This window comes from Mobula birostris, chromosome 1 (assembly GCF_030028105.1).
Source record: "Mobula birostris isolate sMobBir1 chromosome 1, sMobBir1.hap1, whole genome shotgun sequence".
NCBI classification, from domain to species: Eukaryota; Metazoa; Chordata; class Chondrichthyes; order Myliobatiformes; family Myliobatidae; genus Mobula; species Mobula birostris.
In genome coordinates this window covers 94,645,406-94,665,118 of record NC_092370.1, presented here as the reverse complement: position 1 = coordinate 94,665,118, position 19,713 = coordinate 94,645,406, and the positions used below count along the sequence as shown (strand labels likewise).

Sequence of the window (19,713 nt, the reverse complement as noted above, 5' to 3'; positions counted from 1 at the left end):
CCACCCATTTTAATTCCACTTCCCATTCCTATTCTGACATGCCTGTCCTTGGCTTCCTCAACTGCCGCGAGGAGGCCACACTTAGGTTGGAGGAGCAACACCTTGTATTCCGACTGGATAGCCTCCAACCTGATGGCATAAACATCGATTTCTCAAACTTTTGGTAATGCCTGCCCTCCCCTTCATCAATCCGCATCCCCTTTTCCCTTTCTCACCTTATCTCCTTACTTGCCCATTGCCTCCCTCTGGTGCTCCTCCCTCTTTTCTTCCATGGCCTTCTGTCTTCTCCTATCAGATTCTTCCTTCTCCAGCCCTGGAACTCTTTCACCAATCAACTTTCCAGCTCTTCATTTCACCTTCCCACCCCCTCCCAGTTTCATCTATCACCTTGTGTTTCCCCTTCCCCTCTCCTCCCTCCACCTTCTTACTCTGACTTCTCATCTTTTTTTCCTCCAGTCCTGTTGAAAGGTCTCAGCCCAAAACACCAACTGTTCACTCTTTTCCATAGTTGCTGCCTGGCCTGATGAGTTCCTCCAGCATTTTGTGTGTGTGTTGCTTGGATTTCCAGTGTCTACAGACTTTCTCTTGTTAATGTTTATGGATCATTCATGGGTCTTCGGGCTCTTCCATCACCTCCCTGATGGTAGTAATGGGAAGATAGCATTTGCATGTACCAAAGCCTAGAAATTGTTCAGCAATTTGAAGAGAAATTTGTCTGATGTACCCGTCATATTTAAAATGAGGAACAAGGACAAACCAGGCCAGTGAGCTTCATATAAGTAGGGAAATTATTGGGGAGGATTCTTAGGGGCAGGATTTACTTGCATTTGGAAGAGTTTAGACTTGTTAGGGATAGTCATCATGACTTTGTTTGGGGATGGTCCTGTCTCTCAATTTTTTCGAGGAGGTGATTGAGGGCAGGGCATGATGAATTGTTAAGTTGATACAGATTTAGCTTGCTTGCAAATGACAAGTGTTTGTGGTGCAGGGGTTTTGTTTTTCTGCTTGTAGGTCTATGTTCAGAGTGTTCCACAAAGATCATTGTTGGGACTTTTTATTTGTGATATATGTATGTAAATGGTTTGGATGAAAACTTAGGCAATCTAATTAGTACATCTGAAACAACACGATTGAGTTGTGAATGTTAAAAGTTTTGTCAAAGGATACAGCAGGACATGCATGGGGTCGGGGGTGGGGGAGAAGGAAAATGCACAGTAAATAGCAGGACCCTTGGCGATGATGTCGGAGGGGTCTTGGGTACAAGTCCATAGCTCCCTGAAGGTGACAACATGAGTGGCGAGGGTGGTAAAGGAGATTTACAATATGCTTACCTTAGTTGTTCTGGGCATTAAAGATTTGATAGGCCATGTTGCAGGCGTATAAAACTTTAATTAAATCACATTTGGAATATTGTGTACATTTCTGGTTGCCTCACTGTAGAAAATGAAGGTTTTGGAGAGGCTGCAGAAGAGCTTCACAGGGATATTGCCTGAATTGGAATATATTAGTCACGAGGAGAACTTGGGCAAGCATGTTTTTTTTTGCTGGAATGTCAAAGACTGTACATAATGTAAAATTGTGAGAGGTATAGAAAAATTAGTGTGTTTTCCCAGAATAGAAATGTCAAATATCAGAGGGCATAGATTTAAGATTAAAGGAGATATGCAAGGCAAGTGTTTTTTTTTGTCCGTGTGGTAGGTGCCTAGAGCACTACTGGAGGTGGTAATGGAAGCAGATATAATAGCAATGACTGCCAGAGCCCAAGCAATTTCTTTCCTGGCTATCCCAACGTCCTAGCATACCTGGTCAGTCCTCGGGAATTTGCTTCAAGATTGTCAACACCTTTTTTATTTGTGTGCATAAATTTTGACACTTCACTGTTCTCTTCCCTAAACTCACTAGTGCTTTATGATTTCCTGTCAACTAAAATAATATGAGATCTGCACAATGCATAAACACAAGAGATTCTGCAGATGCTGGAAATCCAGAGTAACACATACAAAATACTGGAGGAGCTCAGCGGGTCAGAGAGTTGAAATGAATTAACAGTCAGAGTTTTGGGCTGAGGTCTTTCATCGGGATAGAATCTGACCCAGAAGCATCAACTGCTTGTCCATTTCCATAAATGCTGCCTGTCCTACTGAGTTCCTCCAGCATTTTTTATGTTACTCTGTACAATATGTATCGTCTCAAATGAAATTATCTTTGAAGCTGTTATGATTATGTATAGCTGTTATGATTATAATGCTAAATCTGCAACTTTTGAATTGTTCGTGTGGAAACTATGGAGCACTGCTGATCAAGTTGCATTTCTTAAAATAAATTCACATCAGTGATTCCAGGATTTCTAGGCAAGTGCTGCATATTTAGTAACCTAAAATGTTCTTGGGTTTCAGCAGGCCTGACTAATAGTATTAAGGAGCCATTTGTTTCTGACATTAGCAATAACTGCTGTCAGTGTCATATGGCTGATTTATGCAGACTCTGACTGGTTTGAAGCAGTGATAGCTATTAGAAGCAGTGTTCACAGAATATTCCTTAGAGAACTCGTTTTGAGCTCTATTGTTAAGGTAAGATTTTTTTCAACAGAAGGGAAATATATGATTATTAAGAATCCTAAAATTCAACTGCAATATTTTTAGGCTTGTAAAAATGTATATAATAAACTAATTATAGTTATACAGGTGACAATGAATGAAACCTGATGTTGCTCAAGTTAGTGTTTGACAGGCATCTGCCATCTCACTTTCAAATAAGATTCATTGCAGGAGCTGACACTTATAACTGCATGATGTAGATAGACTGAAGTGCCATTAAATTTTCAAAAAGTCTATTGTTTATCATATACCTTAATGTGGCTTTTGCCAAATCTAGTCCTGAAGGTTGCAAACCAGATGGTTGCAAAATTGAGTGAAATGCTGTTTTGTTACAGTACAACTTCTATACGATAACTGGGCTTTAGGTTATAGTGTGCGAGTGTTAATAAAGACCAATGTCTATTAAATCAGTAGAAAGTACAACTTTGTGTTCCTTTTGATTCTTTTCTTTTAAAAAATTAACATCACAGTGTATTTTTATTAACTAAACTGCATCTACTGTAGGGTGGAATAGGACATTAAATCATGACTGCCCATTGAAGCACTGAACTAATTTTATTTAAAATAGATAAAATCTATTTGAAGAGCAGGCAAACAGAAACTACAGCAACAGCTCAATAAAATAGGGTTAATTTCTCCAGCAAAATAAAATTTATGTGGGAAAAAAAAATCTTTTTACCTATAGCCCGGCTATGGCTTTAGCTTTGTTACTACATCAACATTGAAATAATTTTGATGAATTTATACGCAAAAATGGAATATGTCTCAGTACTCAGTGCTACAAATGCAGTGTGCATTTTACGATGCTTCAGCTATGTAGTAATATGGGCAATAATTTATGTTTTTCTGTAATGTTTAAGCCTTCTTCGTGCGTAATTTGCCTATTGATTTTGTGCACATCAAAACTACGTGTAACTTTGACCTTTCCACTACCCTCACTATCCCCATCAGATCCTAAGCGCACGGCCAAATTATGAACTGTTCTGTTGATCTCTGTTGAAGTTCCTTTTTCTGTCAAATCTTCAGGTGCTTTATTTTACTAAATGCCGATACAGGCGACTTATTGATCACCTTATCTGAATCGAAATCTCTGATTTGGTACTCTTTCGGTGCATCACAGAAGCGTAAATAATATTTTACTTACAATTTCTGGAGTGGGAATTTATTCCACAACCTTTTCTTGGTCACCTGGTCTAGCTTTGGCACTGCAAATTTTCATCGCTCTTCTCTCCCCACTACTCGCACTCAGAAAAAAATTTAATTCTTTCTTTAACTACCTCTATTTTCAAATTTGAATTGGGCAAGCCTTCATTTGCAGAGCTCCTGTGAAGTTTAGAAATATTTCCTCTGTTTACAAAATATTACCAGTTGTTGAGACACTTATTGATGGCAATTTTAAATAAATTTTATAGAACTGATTATCAATTGGAAAGTTCCACTTAACATGTTTTTCAGAAACCTGACCTAGGATGCAATTGTCAAATACTGGAGGGCACTGATTTAAAGTGAGAGGAGGAATGGTTGAAAGCATGGTACCCAATCTGGGGTTCACAGACCCTTTGCTTAATGGAATTGATCCATGGCATAAAAAAGGTTGGGAAATCCTGGTTTAAAAGATTTATATGAAGCAAGTTTTTTTTTAAAAGCCCGTAGTTGCCTGAAATCTGCTGTGGTGGAAGTAGATGTGATAGTACATTTAAGATGCATTTAGAGAGACATATGAACAGACAGGGTGGAGTGGGGATTCATTTACATTAGAAGAAAGGAGGTGTAAGCGGAGCAGTCCATTGTGGGAGTGGTCAGCATTCGTCTTAACAGGCTTCAGTGTTAACTGGTGGGAACTAAAAGTGCTGGGTCCTTTGGAGTCATTTAGTTGATTGTAGAACTCGAACATAAAAACTTCGAGCCAAAGGTATAACAAGTGTAGGCAAGATGATAGCTAAGGCAGTGAAATTTTCCCCCTGTAAGATATGGAATTGCAGGGTACCTAGGGGTCTCCCTGATGACTACATCTGCAGGGAGTGCACCCAACTTCAGCTCCTGACTAACAAGATTAAGGAACTGGAGGTGGAGATAGATGTACTCAGGACTAACCGTGAGGCTGAGATCCTCATAGATGAGACTTTTACAAAGGTGGTCACACCCAAAATGTAGACTTCGTATATAGGTAGGTGGCCCCCTGCCCCCACCTTCCAGGGGAAATAAAGGGAGTAAGCAGGTAGTCAGGTAGTGCAAGATAACTTTGAGGCCTTTCCCCTCAGCAGCAAGTATACCCTTCGGATATTGCTGGGGAGATGACCTGTCAGGACACAACAGCAGCCAGACCTTGTGCACTGTGGCCGGCTCTGAGGCTCATCAGGTAAGGGTAAAGTCAGGTCGTGCAATAGTGATAGGAGACTCAATAGTTAGGGGGATGGACAAAAGATTCTGTGGCTTCAGGAAAGATGCCAGGATGGCGTGTAGCCTCTCAGATGCTACGGTCAAGGATGTCTAACAGCAGCTGCAGAAGATTCTCAAGAGGGATTGTGAGCAGCCAGAGGTCATGGTGCACAATGGCACCAATGACATGGGTAGAAAAGGTGAGTGAGTAGATGCACAGTGAGAATAGGGAGTTAGGAAGAGGTTGAAGAGCAGGATCTCCAAGATAGTAGACTCTGGATTACTCCCAGTACCACGTGCTAGTCAGGGAAGAATAAGATGTTTGTACAGATCTGGTGCAAGGGGCAGTGTTTCAGATTTCTAGATAATTGGGATCCCTTCTCTGTAAGATATGGCCTGTACAAAAAGGAAGAGTTGCACCCGAACCCAAAAGGGACCAATATCCTTCTTGCAGCTTTGCTAGAGCAGTCGGGGGAGAAGTTAAACTGATTTCGCAAGGGATGGGAACCGGAGTGATGGGACAGTTGGTATACAAGTAGATGCAGTGTGTAGTGTGACTGTGATGAAGGGCAGGCAGATGATGGGGCAGAATTGCAGTCAGTGAGATGAGTGGAAGTGTAACGTGGGCAAAATCTTAAGTGGCAATGAGAACAGACCGGAAGGTGCTATATTTCAGTGCACGCAGTATATGGAATAAGGTAAATGATCTTGTAGCGCAGTTAGAGATTGGCAAGAATGACATTGTGGGCATCACTGAGTCATGGCTAAAAGAAGATCATAGTTGGGAGCTTAACATTCAAGGAAACGCCTTGTATCGAAATGACAGGCAGGTAGGCAGAGATGATGGGGTCTTTGTTGGTTTAAAAAAATAAAATAAAATCCTTAGAAAGAGGTGACATAGAATGGGAAAGTGTACAATCCTTGTGGATAGAATTAAGAAACTGCAAGGATAAATAGACAGTGATCAGAATTATTTACAGACCTCTGGACAGTAGCCAGTATATGGGGCACAAATTACAATAGGAGATGGAAAAGGCATGTTAAAAGGACAATGTTACCATAATTATTGGGGCATTTTAATAGACAGATAGATTGGGAAAATTAAGTTGGTGCTGGATCCCAAAAGATGGAAGTTGTAGAATGCCTACAATACAGCTTTTTAATTTTGCTTTTTAAAATACAGCTTTGTAGCTTGCAGTTGAGCACACTAGGGGAAAGGTAATTCTGGACTGGATGTTATGTAATGAACCAGATGTGATTAAGCAGTTTAAGGTAAAGAAACCTGTAGGAGACAGTGATCATAATACGATAGAATTTACCATGCAGTTTGAGAGGCAGAAGATAGCTAGGTGTACTGTATCAGCAAAGGGAATTAGAGGCATGGGAGGGGAGCTGGCCAACGTTGATTGAAAGGGGACATGAGCAGAGGTGACAGCAGAACAGCAATCACTATGGTTTTTGGAGGCAATTCAGAAGTCATCGGATAGATACATCCCAAAAATGAAGAAGTACTCTAAATGGAGGATGAGGCATCCATACCTGACAAGGGAAGTCAATGCAGCAGAGAAGTAAAGGAGAAGGCATAAATTAGGGGGAACTTTGAGGTTTGGGAAGCTTTTAAAAACCAACAGAATGCAACTAAAAAAGCCATAAGGAGGGAAAGGAGGAAATATGGTCAGGAAGCCAACAATATCAAGGAGGATATCAAAAGTTTTTTACAGATATAAAGAGTAAATCAGAGGCGAGAGTAAATATAGGACCAATAGAAAATGACACTGGTTTGGTAGTAATGGCAGACAAACTTAAGTATTTTGCGTCAGTCAAAAGATACTAGCAAAATGGCAAAAATGCGAGAGTGTCAGGGGCAGAAGTGAGCGAGGTTACTATTACTAAGGAGCAGATGATCGGGAGGCTGAAGGATCTGAAGGTAGGTTAGTCACCTGGAGCACATGGACTAACTCCAGGGTTCTGAAAGGTAGTGGAAGAGACTGTGGAGTCATTAGTTATGCTCTTTCAAGAATCTCTAGATTCTGGAATGGTTCCAAAGGACTGTAAAAATTGCAAGTATCAATTGGTTGGGAAGATGTAAAAGCCTTATTATCAATGAGGTTCCAAGGTATTTAGAGACACATGATAAAGTAGGCCAAAATCAGTATGGTTTCTTTAAGGAGGAACTTGCCTGACAAATTCTGAGGAAATAACAAGCAGGGTAGACGAAGAGTCAGTGGATGATGTTTACTTTTATTTTCAGAAGGCCTTTGACAAGGTGCCGGACATGAAGCTGCTTAACAAGATAAGAGCCCATGGTGTTGTAGGAAAGATACTAGCATGGATAGAACAAGAGAAAATCTGCAGATGCTGGAAATCCAAGCAACACACACAGTGTTGGATGAACTCAGCAGCATCTATGGAAAAGAATACAGTCGATGTTTTGGGCTAAGACCCTTCATCAGGACTAGAGAGAAAAAGATGAGTCAGCATTGATAGAAGATTGGCTTACTGGTGGGGAGGAAAGAGTGAGAATAAAGCAGGCCTTTTCTGCCACAGACTAGTGGTGTTCCACAGGGGTTGGTGTTGGTTTTCACTCATGTCAATGACTTGATGTCAGAATTGAAGTTTTATGGTGAATTTTGAAGATTATACAAAGATATGTGGAGGGCAGATAGTATTGAGGAAGTAAGGAATCTGAAAAAGACTTGGATTGGGAGAATGGACAAAGAAGTGGCAGATGGAATGTAGTATAGAGGAAGTATACGGTCATGCACTTTAGTAGTAGGAATAAAGACATAGACCATTTTCTAAATGAGGAGAAAATTCAAAAATCAGAGATGTAGAGTCAGTGGTAAGGAAGGCAAATGCAATGTTAGCATTCAATCGAATTACAACTACTACTACTACTACGTCGACTCAGGCCTAGGGGGCCGGTATAGGGCACTAAGGCATTCAATCGAAAGTGCTAGAATATAAGTTGAAGGATGTAATGCAGAGGCTTTATAAAGCATTGGTCAGATCACACTTAGTGTATTATGAGCAGTTTTGGGCTCCTTATCTAAGAAAACATACGCTTTTATATCTTACCCCCAAACAAAACTCCCCGAACATACCGTGACAGCTAATATGTTTACAATACAACACTTAACACATACAAGTATGGACATTTCACAGTCATATGAAAGATATAAAAGGTATCTTTTATATAAGATATAAAAGCAAAATGGAGGAAAATGTAATGCATTACGTATTCTGTATTGTGTCATTCCTTCAATAAAAATAAAATTTTAAAAAAAGAAAAGATGTGCTGGCATTGGAGAGGGTTTGGAGGAGATTCACAAGAATGATTCCAGAAATGAAAAGGTTAACATTTGGTGTATTTAATAGCTCACTGGAGTTTGGAAGAATGGCAGGGGTGGGGGGGGGGGGAAATCTCATTGAAACCTATCAAATATTGAAAAGCCTAGACAGAGTGGATGAGGAAAGGATGTTTCCTATAGTCAGTGAGGCTTGAATCAGCCGGCACAGCCTCAGAATAGAGGTATCTCTATTCATAACAGAGATGAGGAATTTCTTTTGTCAGAGGGTAGTGAATTTGTGGAATTCATTGCTGTAGAGACTGAGTCATTGGGTATATTTAAAGCAGAGGTAAATAGGTTCTTGATTAGTCAGGGTGTCAAAGTTTAAGGGGTGAAGGGAGGAGAATGGGGTTGAGAGAGATAATAAATCAGCCTTAATGGAATGTTACAGCAGGCTTGATGGACCAAATAGCCTGTAATTCTGCTGCTGTGCCTTACGGTCTTGGGTTGGGTTTCACCTTGTAGGAAGTAATGACCTGCAAACCCTGCCACAGCTGATGTGTATCTGATTCCATCTGAAACGTCAAGTGGATATTGTTCTTTCACTCTTAAAGCCTTCCTTAGGTCATACATGGACTTTTTGTATAGTTCTGGACCACTGTTCTTGAATGTCATAAGTCTAGCCTTCAGCAGACAACAAATATCCTGGTTCATCCACAGTTGTTGGTTTGAATACACCTGGTTTGTTCTCAAAGGCGCACACTCATCTGCATAGGTCTATATGAAGTCGGGGACAATTGTGGAGTATTCATTCAGATTCGAAGATGAATCCCTGAATATTGTCCAGTCCACTAACTCAGAGCAGTCCTATAAGCTTTTGTCTGCCTCCCTTGACCATACCCCAGCACTGGTGCTGTAGTTATTTGTCTCTGCCTATATGCCAGGAGTAGAAGTACAGCCAGGTGATAGAACTTTCCAGAGTGCAGGTGTGGGATGACAAAGTAAACGTTCTTGATGGTGATTTAACAGTGGTCAAGTGTGTTGATTCTGTGGTTGCACAGGTGATATGTTGGTTGTAGTTGTTCAGAGACTCCTTCAAGCTGGCCTGGTTGAAATCCCTTGTAATGGTAGGGAACACCTCTGATTGCGTTGTTTTGTGACTGCTGATCATGGTGTTTTGCTCCTGCCTGTCATTGGCCAGAGGTGGATTGTACAACATTACCAGAATGGCAGCAGAAAACTCCCTGAGCAGATAAAATGGATGACACTTGCCAGATGTTCCAGGTCAGGTGAGCAGGATTGAGCCAGAGATGGCATGCCTTTGCAGCATGGTGACTTATCTTTATGATTAACTCCATCTCCTCTACTTTTAAAAGTATTAGTTGTTCTGTCATTGTGGAGAATGGTGAAGCCATCAGATTGCAGTGCTGCATCCAAAATGGTGGGGGTGAAGCAAAATACACAGTAGTCCCTGATGTTTCCTGGTACTGCAATCTTGCTCTGGGGTCTTCAGTTTTATTTTCCAGAGACTGTACATTTGCCAACAGGATAGCTGGAAGCCGGGGTCTAAGGCCTTTACGTTCCAAACATACCTGCAGACCTGCTCATCTTTTGGCACTTCAGTTTAATTAAAGGGGAAATGCAATCAGGAATCTGCTGAGTTTAAGTAAATATAGATTTTTTTAACATCTTAAGACTATTTTGCTTACTGAAGTTCCCATGGCTGTGACTGTGGATTTCAATTGTAGTAGTCCTAAAATGATATATTTGATGTTCCTCATCAGAGCTGCATGAAAAAGTCACCACTTATCGTCACCATCTTATCGCTTGATGACATTTTATGAAGTCTAGTAAAAGTTGATGGTGTTTGGTCCAGTGAATTAAAAATAAGCAGCATTTTGGTGGGAAAAACAAGGCTAGACAAGCCTGCTTACCCTCACCACTGCAAGCAGCAACCTGCATATTTCTAGCAGTTTTCCAAGTGTCATACCTCAAGGTCATAAATCTGTATTCGTTCAGCAGAGCGGTGTACTTTTTTGACTAGAATAGCAACTTTCAGAAGAACAGCCTCTTCCATGCAGCACAGCAGCTGAAAGAAACAAATGACAGTGTCGTTGTATGGAATGACTTCTGTTCACCCCAGCCATGTACTGTATGTTCATCTCCAGAAGAGATTTTTCCCTTTACTAAAGCATCCAAATGAAAGTTCTACTAGAGCATTATGGTTGAAAACGTAATGTGTTCCTTGGGAATAAATGTGAACCAAATTTACTTCCTCTTGTATATTTATTTTCTGTCATCATTATGACTGTATTTATGATCAGTTTTGTTTTAAAAACAATGATATGAGCAATAAATGTCCTAGTTCCTCCGGTAAAAGTGTAATTTGAGTCAATCAGATTGGTGGATCTAAAGGCCAGATCAGATAATGATGGCAGACTTCTTTCCTTAAAACAGAGGGAATTTAGGACTCTGTTAGTTTCGTCATCTTTTCTGATAGTATCTTAATATTTCTAAATTTGCATTTGCGAATTCAAATTTCCTACTGTTATGGGAATATCTCGGGATCAGAAGAGTATGTGCATTTGGATAATAATCTAATACCTTTACCTCTGATATTATACCAGTAATGGACTGGTAAATATTTTGCGTAAGCCAAGCCATAAAAACTAAAGTAGATGGGTAAAGTCATCTCATCCGGCTCTGGCAGCCCAGGCTGTTGAGAGAAATGAGAATACAGTTGATATGCATACAAACTTGGATAAAGTACCACAGATTTGGCTGCTGGAAAAATTGAAGGCCGTGAAATAATATGTGGCATTGACAGCAGTATAAAATTATATGATGGATGGAAATCCTTTGTGGGGGAAGATGGGACGGTTTTTCTATCAAATGGGAGGCAGACAGTTCCCCAAATTGTAGCTGAAATCGCTGCTTTCTTTTTTGTTTATTGTCAGTGTCATAGATTGTGATGTACAAGGCACAGTTTCAGAATTTGATTATGACAGAAACTTGGGAGAGAAATGATTACTTAGAATGGTAATATACTTAAGTTCAAAATAAATTTATTATCAAAGTACATATGTCAACATATATAACCCTGACATTCATTTTCTTGAGGACAATTGCAACAAGTAAAAGAAACACAATAGAATCAATGTAAGACCGCACCCAGTAGGAAAACAACAACCGCTAAGGGAACAAAAATCAACAAACTGCAAGTACAGAAAGAAAGAGGGGGAAAGGGAAGAAATAATTAAAAATAAATAAGCTATAAATATTGTGGCTATGAGATGAAAGTCCTTGAAGGTGAGTCCGAGGTTGTGGGAACAGTTTAATGATGGGGTGAATGAAGTTCAGTGAAGTTATCCCCTTTGGTTTAAGAGCTTGATTGTTGAGGGGTAATAAATATTCCTCAACCTGGTGGTAAGGGTCCTGATGCCCCTGTATCAACTAGCTGATAGCAGCAGCAAGAAGAGAGTATGGCCTGGATATTGGGGGGTCCTTGATGATGGATGCTGCTTTCCTATGACATTGCTCCATATCGAGGTGCTCAATTCTGAGGAGGGCTTTACTCGTGTTAGACTAGGCTGTATCTACTACCTTCTTGTAGGCTTCAAGAGGATATGGGTTTGTTTTAATGGGCAGATAATCACAGGTGAAATACAATGCAGCTAATATATCAGTCATAAAGTTTTCTAATTTTCTATCATTAGATGGAAATTTGGCCATTGTTATTACACATTTTAGGCATTACAGGGTTTGGAGTGAGTGATAAAGTTTTTTCCTTTCCCAGAATAAAGGATTGCAGCTAAGTAGCTAATCTGTATCAATTTGGGTGGCTCTCAAAGTAGAGAAGTTTGATAAGTGATTTAGACCATAAGACATAGGAGCAGAATTAGGCCATTTAGCCCATTGAGTCTGCTCCGCTGTACCATCATGGCTGATCCTAGATCCCACACAACCCCATCCACCTTTGTTCTCGCTATATCATTTGATTCCCTGACCAATCAGGAAGCCATTAACTTCTGCCTTAAATATACCGCACTCTGTGGCAGAGCTTTCCACAGATTTACTAATCTCTGGCTAAAAAAAAAATTCTCCTTACCTCTATTTTAAAAGATCGTCCCTCAATTTGGAGGCCGTGCCCTCTAGTTCTGGATACCCCCAACATAGGTAACATCCTCTCCACATCCACCTAATTTAGTCATTCTAATGTGCCCACACATTCTTCTAAATTACAGTGAGTAAAGGCTCAAAGCTGCCAAAAGTTCTTCATATGTTATCCCTTCATCCCCAGACTCATCCTCGTGAACCTCCTCTGGACTCTGTCCAATGACAACACATCCTTTTTGAGATATGGGGTCCAAAACTGATGACAATACTCCAAGTGCAGCATGTCTGGTGTCTTATAAAGCCTCAGCATTATCTTGCTTTTATACTCTATCCCCGTTGAAATAAATACCAACATTGCATTTGCCTTCTTTACTACAGACTTAACCAATAAATTAACCTTCTGGGAATCCTGCAGAAGGACTCCCAAGTCCCTCTGGACCTTTGATATTTGGATTTTCTCTCCATTTAGATAGTCCACACTATTGTTCCTTTTACCAAAATGCATTATCATACATTTCTCAACACTGTATTCCATCTGCCACTTTTTTCCCCATCCTTCCAATTTGTCTAAGTCCTGCTGCAATATCATTGATTCCTCAGCACTTCCTACCCCTCCACCTATCTTCATATCATCTGCAAACTTTGCTACAAAGTCATCAATTCCATTATCTAAATTATTGACAAACAATGTGAAAAGTAGTGCCAAAACTGACCCCTGAGAAACACCACTGACCCCCAATCAGAAGAAGCCCCTTTTATTCCCACTCACTGTCTCCTGTCTGTCAGCCATATAATGCCATAGGATTTTATCTTGTTAAGCAGCATAGGATTTTATCAAAATGTCTTCTGAAAATCCAGTTGCATCCACTGCCTCTCCTTTGTCCACCTTGGTTGTTTCCTGCTTGAAGAACCGTAACAGATTTGTCAGGCATGATTTCTCTTTACAGAAACCATGCTGACTTTTGACTTATTTTATCATTAGTCTCCAAGTACCTCAAAATTCATCCTTAATAGTAGACTCCAACACTTTCCCACCCAATGAGGTCAAGCTAACTGGCCTATAATTTCCTTTCTTTTGCCTTCCTCCCTTCTTAAAGAGTGGAGTAACATTTGCAATTTTTCAGTCCTCCGGGACAAGGCCAGAATTAAGTGGTTCTTGAAAGATCATGACCAATGCATCTGTTATCTCTTCGGCAACCTCTGTCAGGACTCTGGGATATAGTCCATCTGGTCCAGGTGACTTATCCACCTTAAGACCTTTGATTTTCCTAGTAATTTTTCCTTTGTAATAGCAATGGCACTTACGGACCTCTAGCGCACCGCTAGTGTCTTCCACAGTGAAAACTGATGCAAAGCACTCATTAAGTTCATCTGCCATTTCTTAGTCCCGCATTACTACCTCACCAGCTTCATGTTCCAGTGGTCCAATATACACTCTCACCTCCCTTTTAAAGCTTCCAAATCATCTGACTTCCCACTCACTTTTGCTACCTTATATGGCCTTTCCTTGGGTTTTATGCAGTCCTTGACTTCTCTTGTCAGTCACTGTTGCCTACCCCTGTCATTTGAGAACAACTTCTTCTGTGGGACCTATCTATCTTGCACCTTGTGAACTGTTCCTAGAAACTTAAGCCATTTCTACTCTGCCATCCAGTATCCTCCTTCAGTTCACCTGGGCAAGCTCTTCTCTCATGCCTCTGTAATTCCCTTTATTCCATTCTGGTACTGATATATGTGACGTGCTTCTCTCTCTCAAATTGCAGTATAAATTCAATCATATTATGATCACTGTTCCCCTAAGGGTTCCTTTACATTAAGCTCCCTAATATGATCTGGATTATTACACAACACCCAGTCGAAGATGGCCTTTCTCCTAATAGGTTGCTCTAGAAAGCTGCTCTAGAAAGCCATCTCGTAGGCATTCACCAAATTCCCTCTCTTGCGATCTGACACCAACCTGATTTTCGTATTTCCTTTGCATATTGAAGACCCCATTACAATTGTGATGTTACCCTTATTACACGCCTTTTCCAGCTCACTTTGTAATCTCAACCCCACATTTGGAGGCCTATATATGATTCCCACATTTGGAGGCCTATATATGATTCCCACAATGTTTTTTTTTACCCTTGCAGTTTCTTAACTCCACCCACAAAGATTTGACATTTTCTGGACCCTATGCCATCTCTGTTTAAAGATGTAATTCCATCTCTTGCTTAACAGAGCCACACCACCACCTATGCCTTCCTGCCTGTCCTTTAAAATGCAAATTATATCCTTTGATGTTAAGCTCCCAATTACGGCCTTCTTTCAGCCATGACTCAGTGATGCCCACAACATCATACCAGCCAAACTCTACGTGTGCCATGAGTTTGTCCACCTTATTCAGAATGCTACATGCATTGACCTTCAGTCCTGCATTCTTCGCCCTTTTGAATTTTGCCACTGTGGTACAATTTAACTCTTTGCTCTATCTGCATTTGTCCTCAATCATTGGCTTGTCCAACTTACATTCATGTTATACCTATCATCTACTTGTAAACTTGCTGGCTCATTCTCAACTCCATCATCCTGGTACTCATCCCCCTGCCATATTGGTTATCTTAAAATCATGAAGGATTTGTCGTAGCAAAATTGCTTTCAGTGGCAAAAAGAGTAGATACCCAGTGACAAAAGAGTAATTGTGATAGTTAATAAAACCTGAATGGTCATTGGGAAAAAATTTGAGTAATGCGAATGCATTTAGTAATAGCTCTCAGAGAAGAATTGGCATTGTATTTGAAGGAAGTTACAGGGATGTGGAATTAAAGAAGTAAGAAAATAAAACTGGCAGAAACTCAATGGATGGAATGGCTTCTGTCAGTGCCCTGTGGTTCAACTTTAAAATAGAGCATTTATTGGAAGGAAGTTGAATGAAAACTGTATTGCTGAGGCATGTTAAAGTTCTTTTGTGGTGATCCAGGTTGTTCATACAACTTTTGTTTTTGAAACAGTGATTTGTTTTTATTTTCACTTTATCTCACTCGTGCTATACAGTATTGAAAAATAGTATGGATGGCAATATAACGTTTGCATCACTTTCTACATAAGAATTATTCAGGTATTTTAAATCATACTGAATGTGTAATCTATGAAATTTATGTATGTAGTAACTCAGTCAAAGCTGCCTTATCATCCCCTCAGTGAAGAGTAATTACTGTAATATTATTTTGAAACTTTGATTTGGCAGCACTCAAAAGATTTGGATCCATGTTTATGTTCTGAGTCTGAAGAAGCTTTGTTCTTGAAGGTTTTATCCTATTATTACCAAGCATATGAGTCAGAATTTTAATTAAAAAACTAGCAAGTTTTTAATTTTAAAGTCTATTCATATCTTAGTCATCCATTGTAGTCGAGCTAATAAATGTCAAGACTGAATACATGCTGTGTTCATATAGCCTAGCAGAAAGGTGCAAGAAGTGTAAGATCGTTAGCTTTATTAGTAGAAAAACATGAATTGCAAAAAGAAAGGTGTTAGTTTAGCAGACATGTATTATAACTGAGGGGTCAGCACTGATATTTAGTACATCACCCTGTTTATTTTGAATACTGCAGAGTTAGAGTATTTTGAAAATAGTAAATATTAGTCATATGACATTTCACATGTAGCTTGTCAGTAAATAAGGCAGATACGTTTACTGGTCAGTGATCAAATGGCGAAATGAGACTAAAGCTATCAATTTTGCTCTTCTACAGGAGTATCATTCAGACAATATTGTATTTCAGCATTTTTAGAAATGCAGTTCTCAAATACCTATCTCTTTTTTTCAGTGGTTCAACAGCTCCTTTCGTCACACTTTTATGGAGTTTGTGAGAAACAGCAGTGGCTATTGTCCAGCACAACATAACATCTTTGCAGACAAGTAAACCTAAGGAGGAACCTGCCAGCTACCAAATTTGAGTAAAAAGTATCCAAGTGATAACAGACTTGGCCTGTTTGGTATCTCCAGTTGTATTCTTATTGCTTTGCAATGTATCTCCAAATGGGGTGACTGAACTGTTGAACGTAGATGCATTTATAGTTTAAAGGAGAGCGTAGAGGAAGAAGCAGAGACCAATTTTATGAACAATTTAAAGAAGAATATTTCATTCGCTTGCTGCAATAAGAAACCTACAATCCTATGAAGACAGTACACATAAATTAGTTTGGAGATATTCTGATCATTTACAGCCACTACTAACCACCTTCTGTGCCACTGGTTCCATCCCCATGGCCCGCATGAATCGCCCTGCTCCTGTGGAAGTTTCTTACAAACACATGAGATTTCTCATCACCCACAATCCTACAAATGCTACATTGGGCGTATTTATAGAGGTGAGTCTTGAAAACTAAACATAATGTTTGCAGTTTAGTGTTTGAGTGGTTACCTAATGGATGTTCAAACTGAATCTAAATGTGATTGGCAAACAAACCTTCTACTCTGATAGATGTTGATGCCTGATGTTTTTAATTTGAGATATCCAACTGTTAACATTTGTGAGGAAGTTTGCATGATATAAGATCCTAAGCATTAATGGTAAAGAAAGTGATGAATATTCATAGGAAGACTGAATTTTTAATTATTAATAAATTACATTAATGAAATAGACTGATCCAAATGGTCTAGATTATTTCTTTCTCATTTTTATCTGGTTCAATTTTTCAATAATTTATCAAGCCTCAAATCCTAATTTAAGCTCTACCCTACGCATTTAACATAATTCCATGATTTCATAACCCGTGTGCTATATATCTGCAAAGGAAAAGGCTGCTGCTGCTCTTAGTTCTCAATTTTCTTTTATTTCTGAAAGGGAAATTTCAGGTTTAATAATTCTTTGAACTGATTTCCAGACAGATTTAGTTTAGAATTAGAAATTTTGGAATTAAAGCCATCTGCTATATTAGTTGACTTACGCTTGCTTAGACTTTACAGAAGATTTTAATGGATAGAAAGGGATAGAGAAGTTGTTATTTTTATAACTTATTCTGTTTGTGCATAATTTTATAACTCCTTTTTGCCTTTCCATTGCCAAGACAATCAGAAATTTGATCTACTTAGATGTTGCCTATAATAGAGCAGGTCAGAGATTGAGTATTTTGTAGTAGTAATTTTCCAATTAAGAAACTCTGAAAACATGATTTTTCTTTTTTTTATTATTGATCTCTTTTCATTGCTGATTTTGCGATTACATGGATCATGTTGGATACGGAATTTTTATTTCAAGTTGAACAATTTCAAGATTGATTAAATCGAAGGAAGAGAAACTGAGATATCTGACCAAATTCTAAAACCTAATTTATTCACAGCTAGTTGAAAGCATGGATGCCATTGTTGATGAGGAAGTTAAGAGTTGGAAGCCAGAACTGCAGGTGGTGCTTGGAAGCTAGGAGCCCTGTAGATGAAAAACGAGCAGATATTCGAAATGAGGTCCAATTCATGGAAGTTGTATTATCAAAGGACAAACAGGAGAATAATGGAATAGTCAATTATCTGTCAGAAACTAATGGGTGCCAATCTGGGTAGAAGAGTTCAAATCAGGGTATTTGAGCAACCAACCATGAGTGGGCTTGTTTGTGGTTAGTTTTTTTTTCAGTTGTTCGTAGACATTTGCAAAGCATGTACAGGCCAAAAGGTTGATTGGCCCTTGTGGGTCCTTTTAATTCTTGCTGTAAATCAGGAATGCTTTATCAACTTCAAAAATAAATAAAACATGTTCTTATTTAAGCTACTATCATGCAACAGCAATGGCCAAATTAAGAGCTTACAGATTTCATAGACCCTGACTTCCTGGGAGAGTATCTATTTCATCTGAGGCCATCAAGCTTATAAGAAAATCCAAAGCCACAAAGATCTCAGCTTCAGTTCCATTTGAACCTAAGATCATAAATAGGAATACAATGTAGATTCCATGATTTCTTTCATCACCCAGAATGTTTTATCAGTTATAATTCTTAAATAGTGAGTTGCTTATGTTTTTCCTTCCTTAGGAGCTACGGAAATATGGTGTAACCACGCTTGTGAGAGTATGTGATACCACATATGATAAGAGGCCACTGGAGAGTGAGGGCATTGTAGTAATAGTAAGTAACACTTTTTACTTTACTAAATGGAAGCTTAAAACAATAATGTGAATTTTTACAAGTGTAAGTCAAAAACCTGTTCAGAGTAAGACATGAGGTTTCTCAAAAGCCACAATCCTAGAGGTATTGATGTCTAAATTGAGAAAGTTTTCCCAGAGACCAGTCAAACAACAACCTGACATGTAGTACTGTATATTGATTCAAATAGGAAGGTAGCTGATAAACAGAAATAAGAATACTTAGCTTTGCATTAGCTCAGTAGTATTAAGTGTTTGATAACTGGAGCAACATAATATATGGTACTGTACAAAGATTTTAGACACCCTATCTCTATCTATCTGTATATATATTAATCCCAGCTCAAGGACATCTCTCAAGGATTCCTTGGAGTCATGTCCTTGGTCCACTGATGTTCAGCGGCTTGATCAACAGTCTTTCCTCCGTTCACAAGTTGTAATGAGATATTTCCTAATGATCACACAATGTTGAATTTCTTCACAACTCCTAAGCAAATAGAAAGAGGGAGAGAGACACTCTCAGTATCACCTTCATAAGGCTGTTTAGGAATGATCTTGTCAGTTATACTCCTGTCCTGAAAAACAAATATATACAGGAAAAAAAGTCTTATTTGAATGTACTTCAACACCTGAAAACATTCTTCATTTCACTGATTTAGGAGCATATTGCTGTGCCATTTTGAAACTCTGTAGTGCCTTGGTGACTGGTTAAAAAAACAAGGTTGTCTAGTTAGAAAGGGTTTTAGATGTGGAACAGTCTTGTTGCTTGAAATTATAGTCTCCTTGACAATAATTGTGCCAGTTGTCTTAGCACAAAAATTGTTTTTATTCCTTGTAGTATCTGCAGTGCAATGCATCCATTCTTCTATTTTCTGTTGTATAAACCTTTGCAATCGACCCATGTTCAAATTGGAGCAACACACACAAAATGCTGGTGGAATGCAGCAGGCCAGGCAGCATCCATAGGAAGAAGCACTGTCGACGTTTCAGGCTGAGACGCTTCGTCAGGACTAACTAAAAGAAGAGATGGTAAGAGATTTGGAAGTAGGAGGGAAAGTGGGAGATCCGAAATGATAGGAGAAGACAGGAGAGGGAGGAATAGAGCTAAGAGCTGTAAAGTTGATTGGCAGAAGGGATACAAGGCTGGAGAGAGGATCATGGGACGGGACGCCTATGGAGAAAGAAAGGGGGAGGGAAGCGCCAGAGGAAGATGG

The 19,713-nt window shown here is 39.3% G+C and overlaps 1 protein-coding gene across 7 annotated transcripts in view; it reads left to right on the top strand.

Annotated features, from left to right (window-relative positions):
- The window catches only part of LOC140198463 (protein tyrosine phosphatase type IVA 2-like), a 144,227-nt gene that overhangs the window by 106,625 nt on the left and 17,889 nt on the right, over positions 1-19,713 (top strand). For all 7 annotated transcript variants that reach the window (XM_072259560.1, XM_072259579.1, XM_072259551.1 and 4 more), the window contains 2 exons: positions 16,193-16,736; positions 18,390-18,482. In XM_072259560.1, coding sequence (XP_072115661.1) covers positions 16,632-16,736; positions 18,390-18,482 — 198 coding nt within the window. In that variant the 5' untranslated portion in view covers positions 16,193-16,631. The remainder of the gene's footprint in view (positions 1-16,192; positions 16,737-18,389; positions 18,483-19,713) is intronic.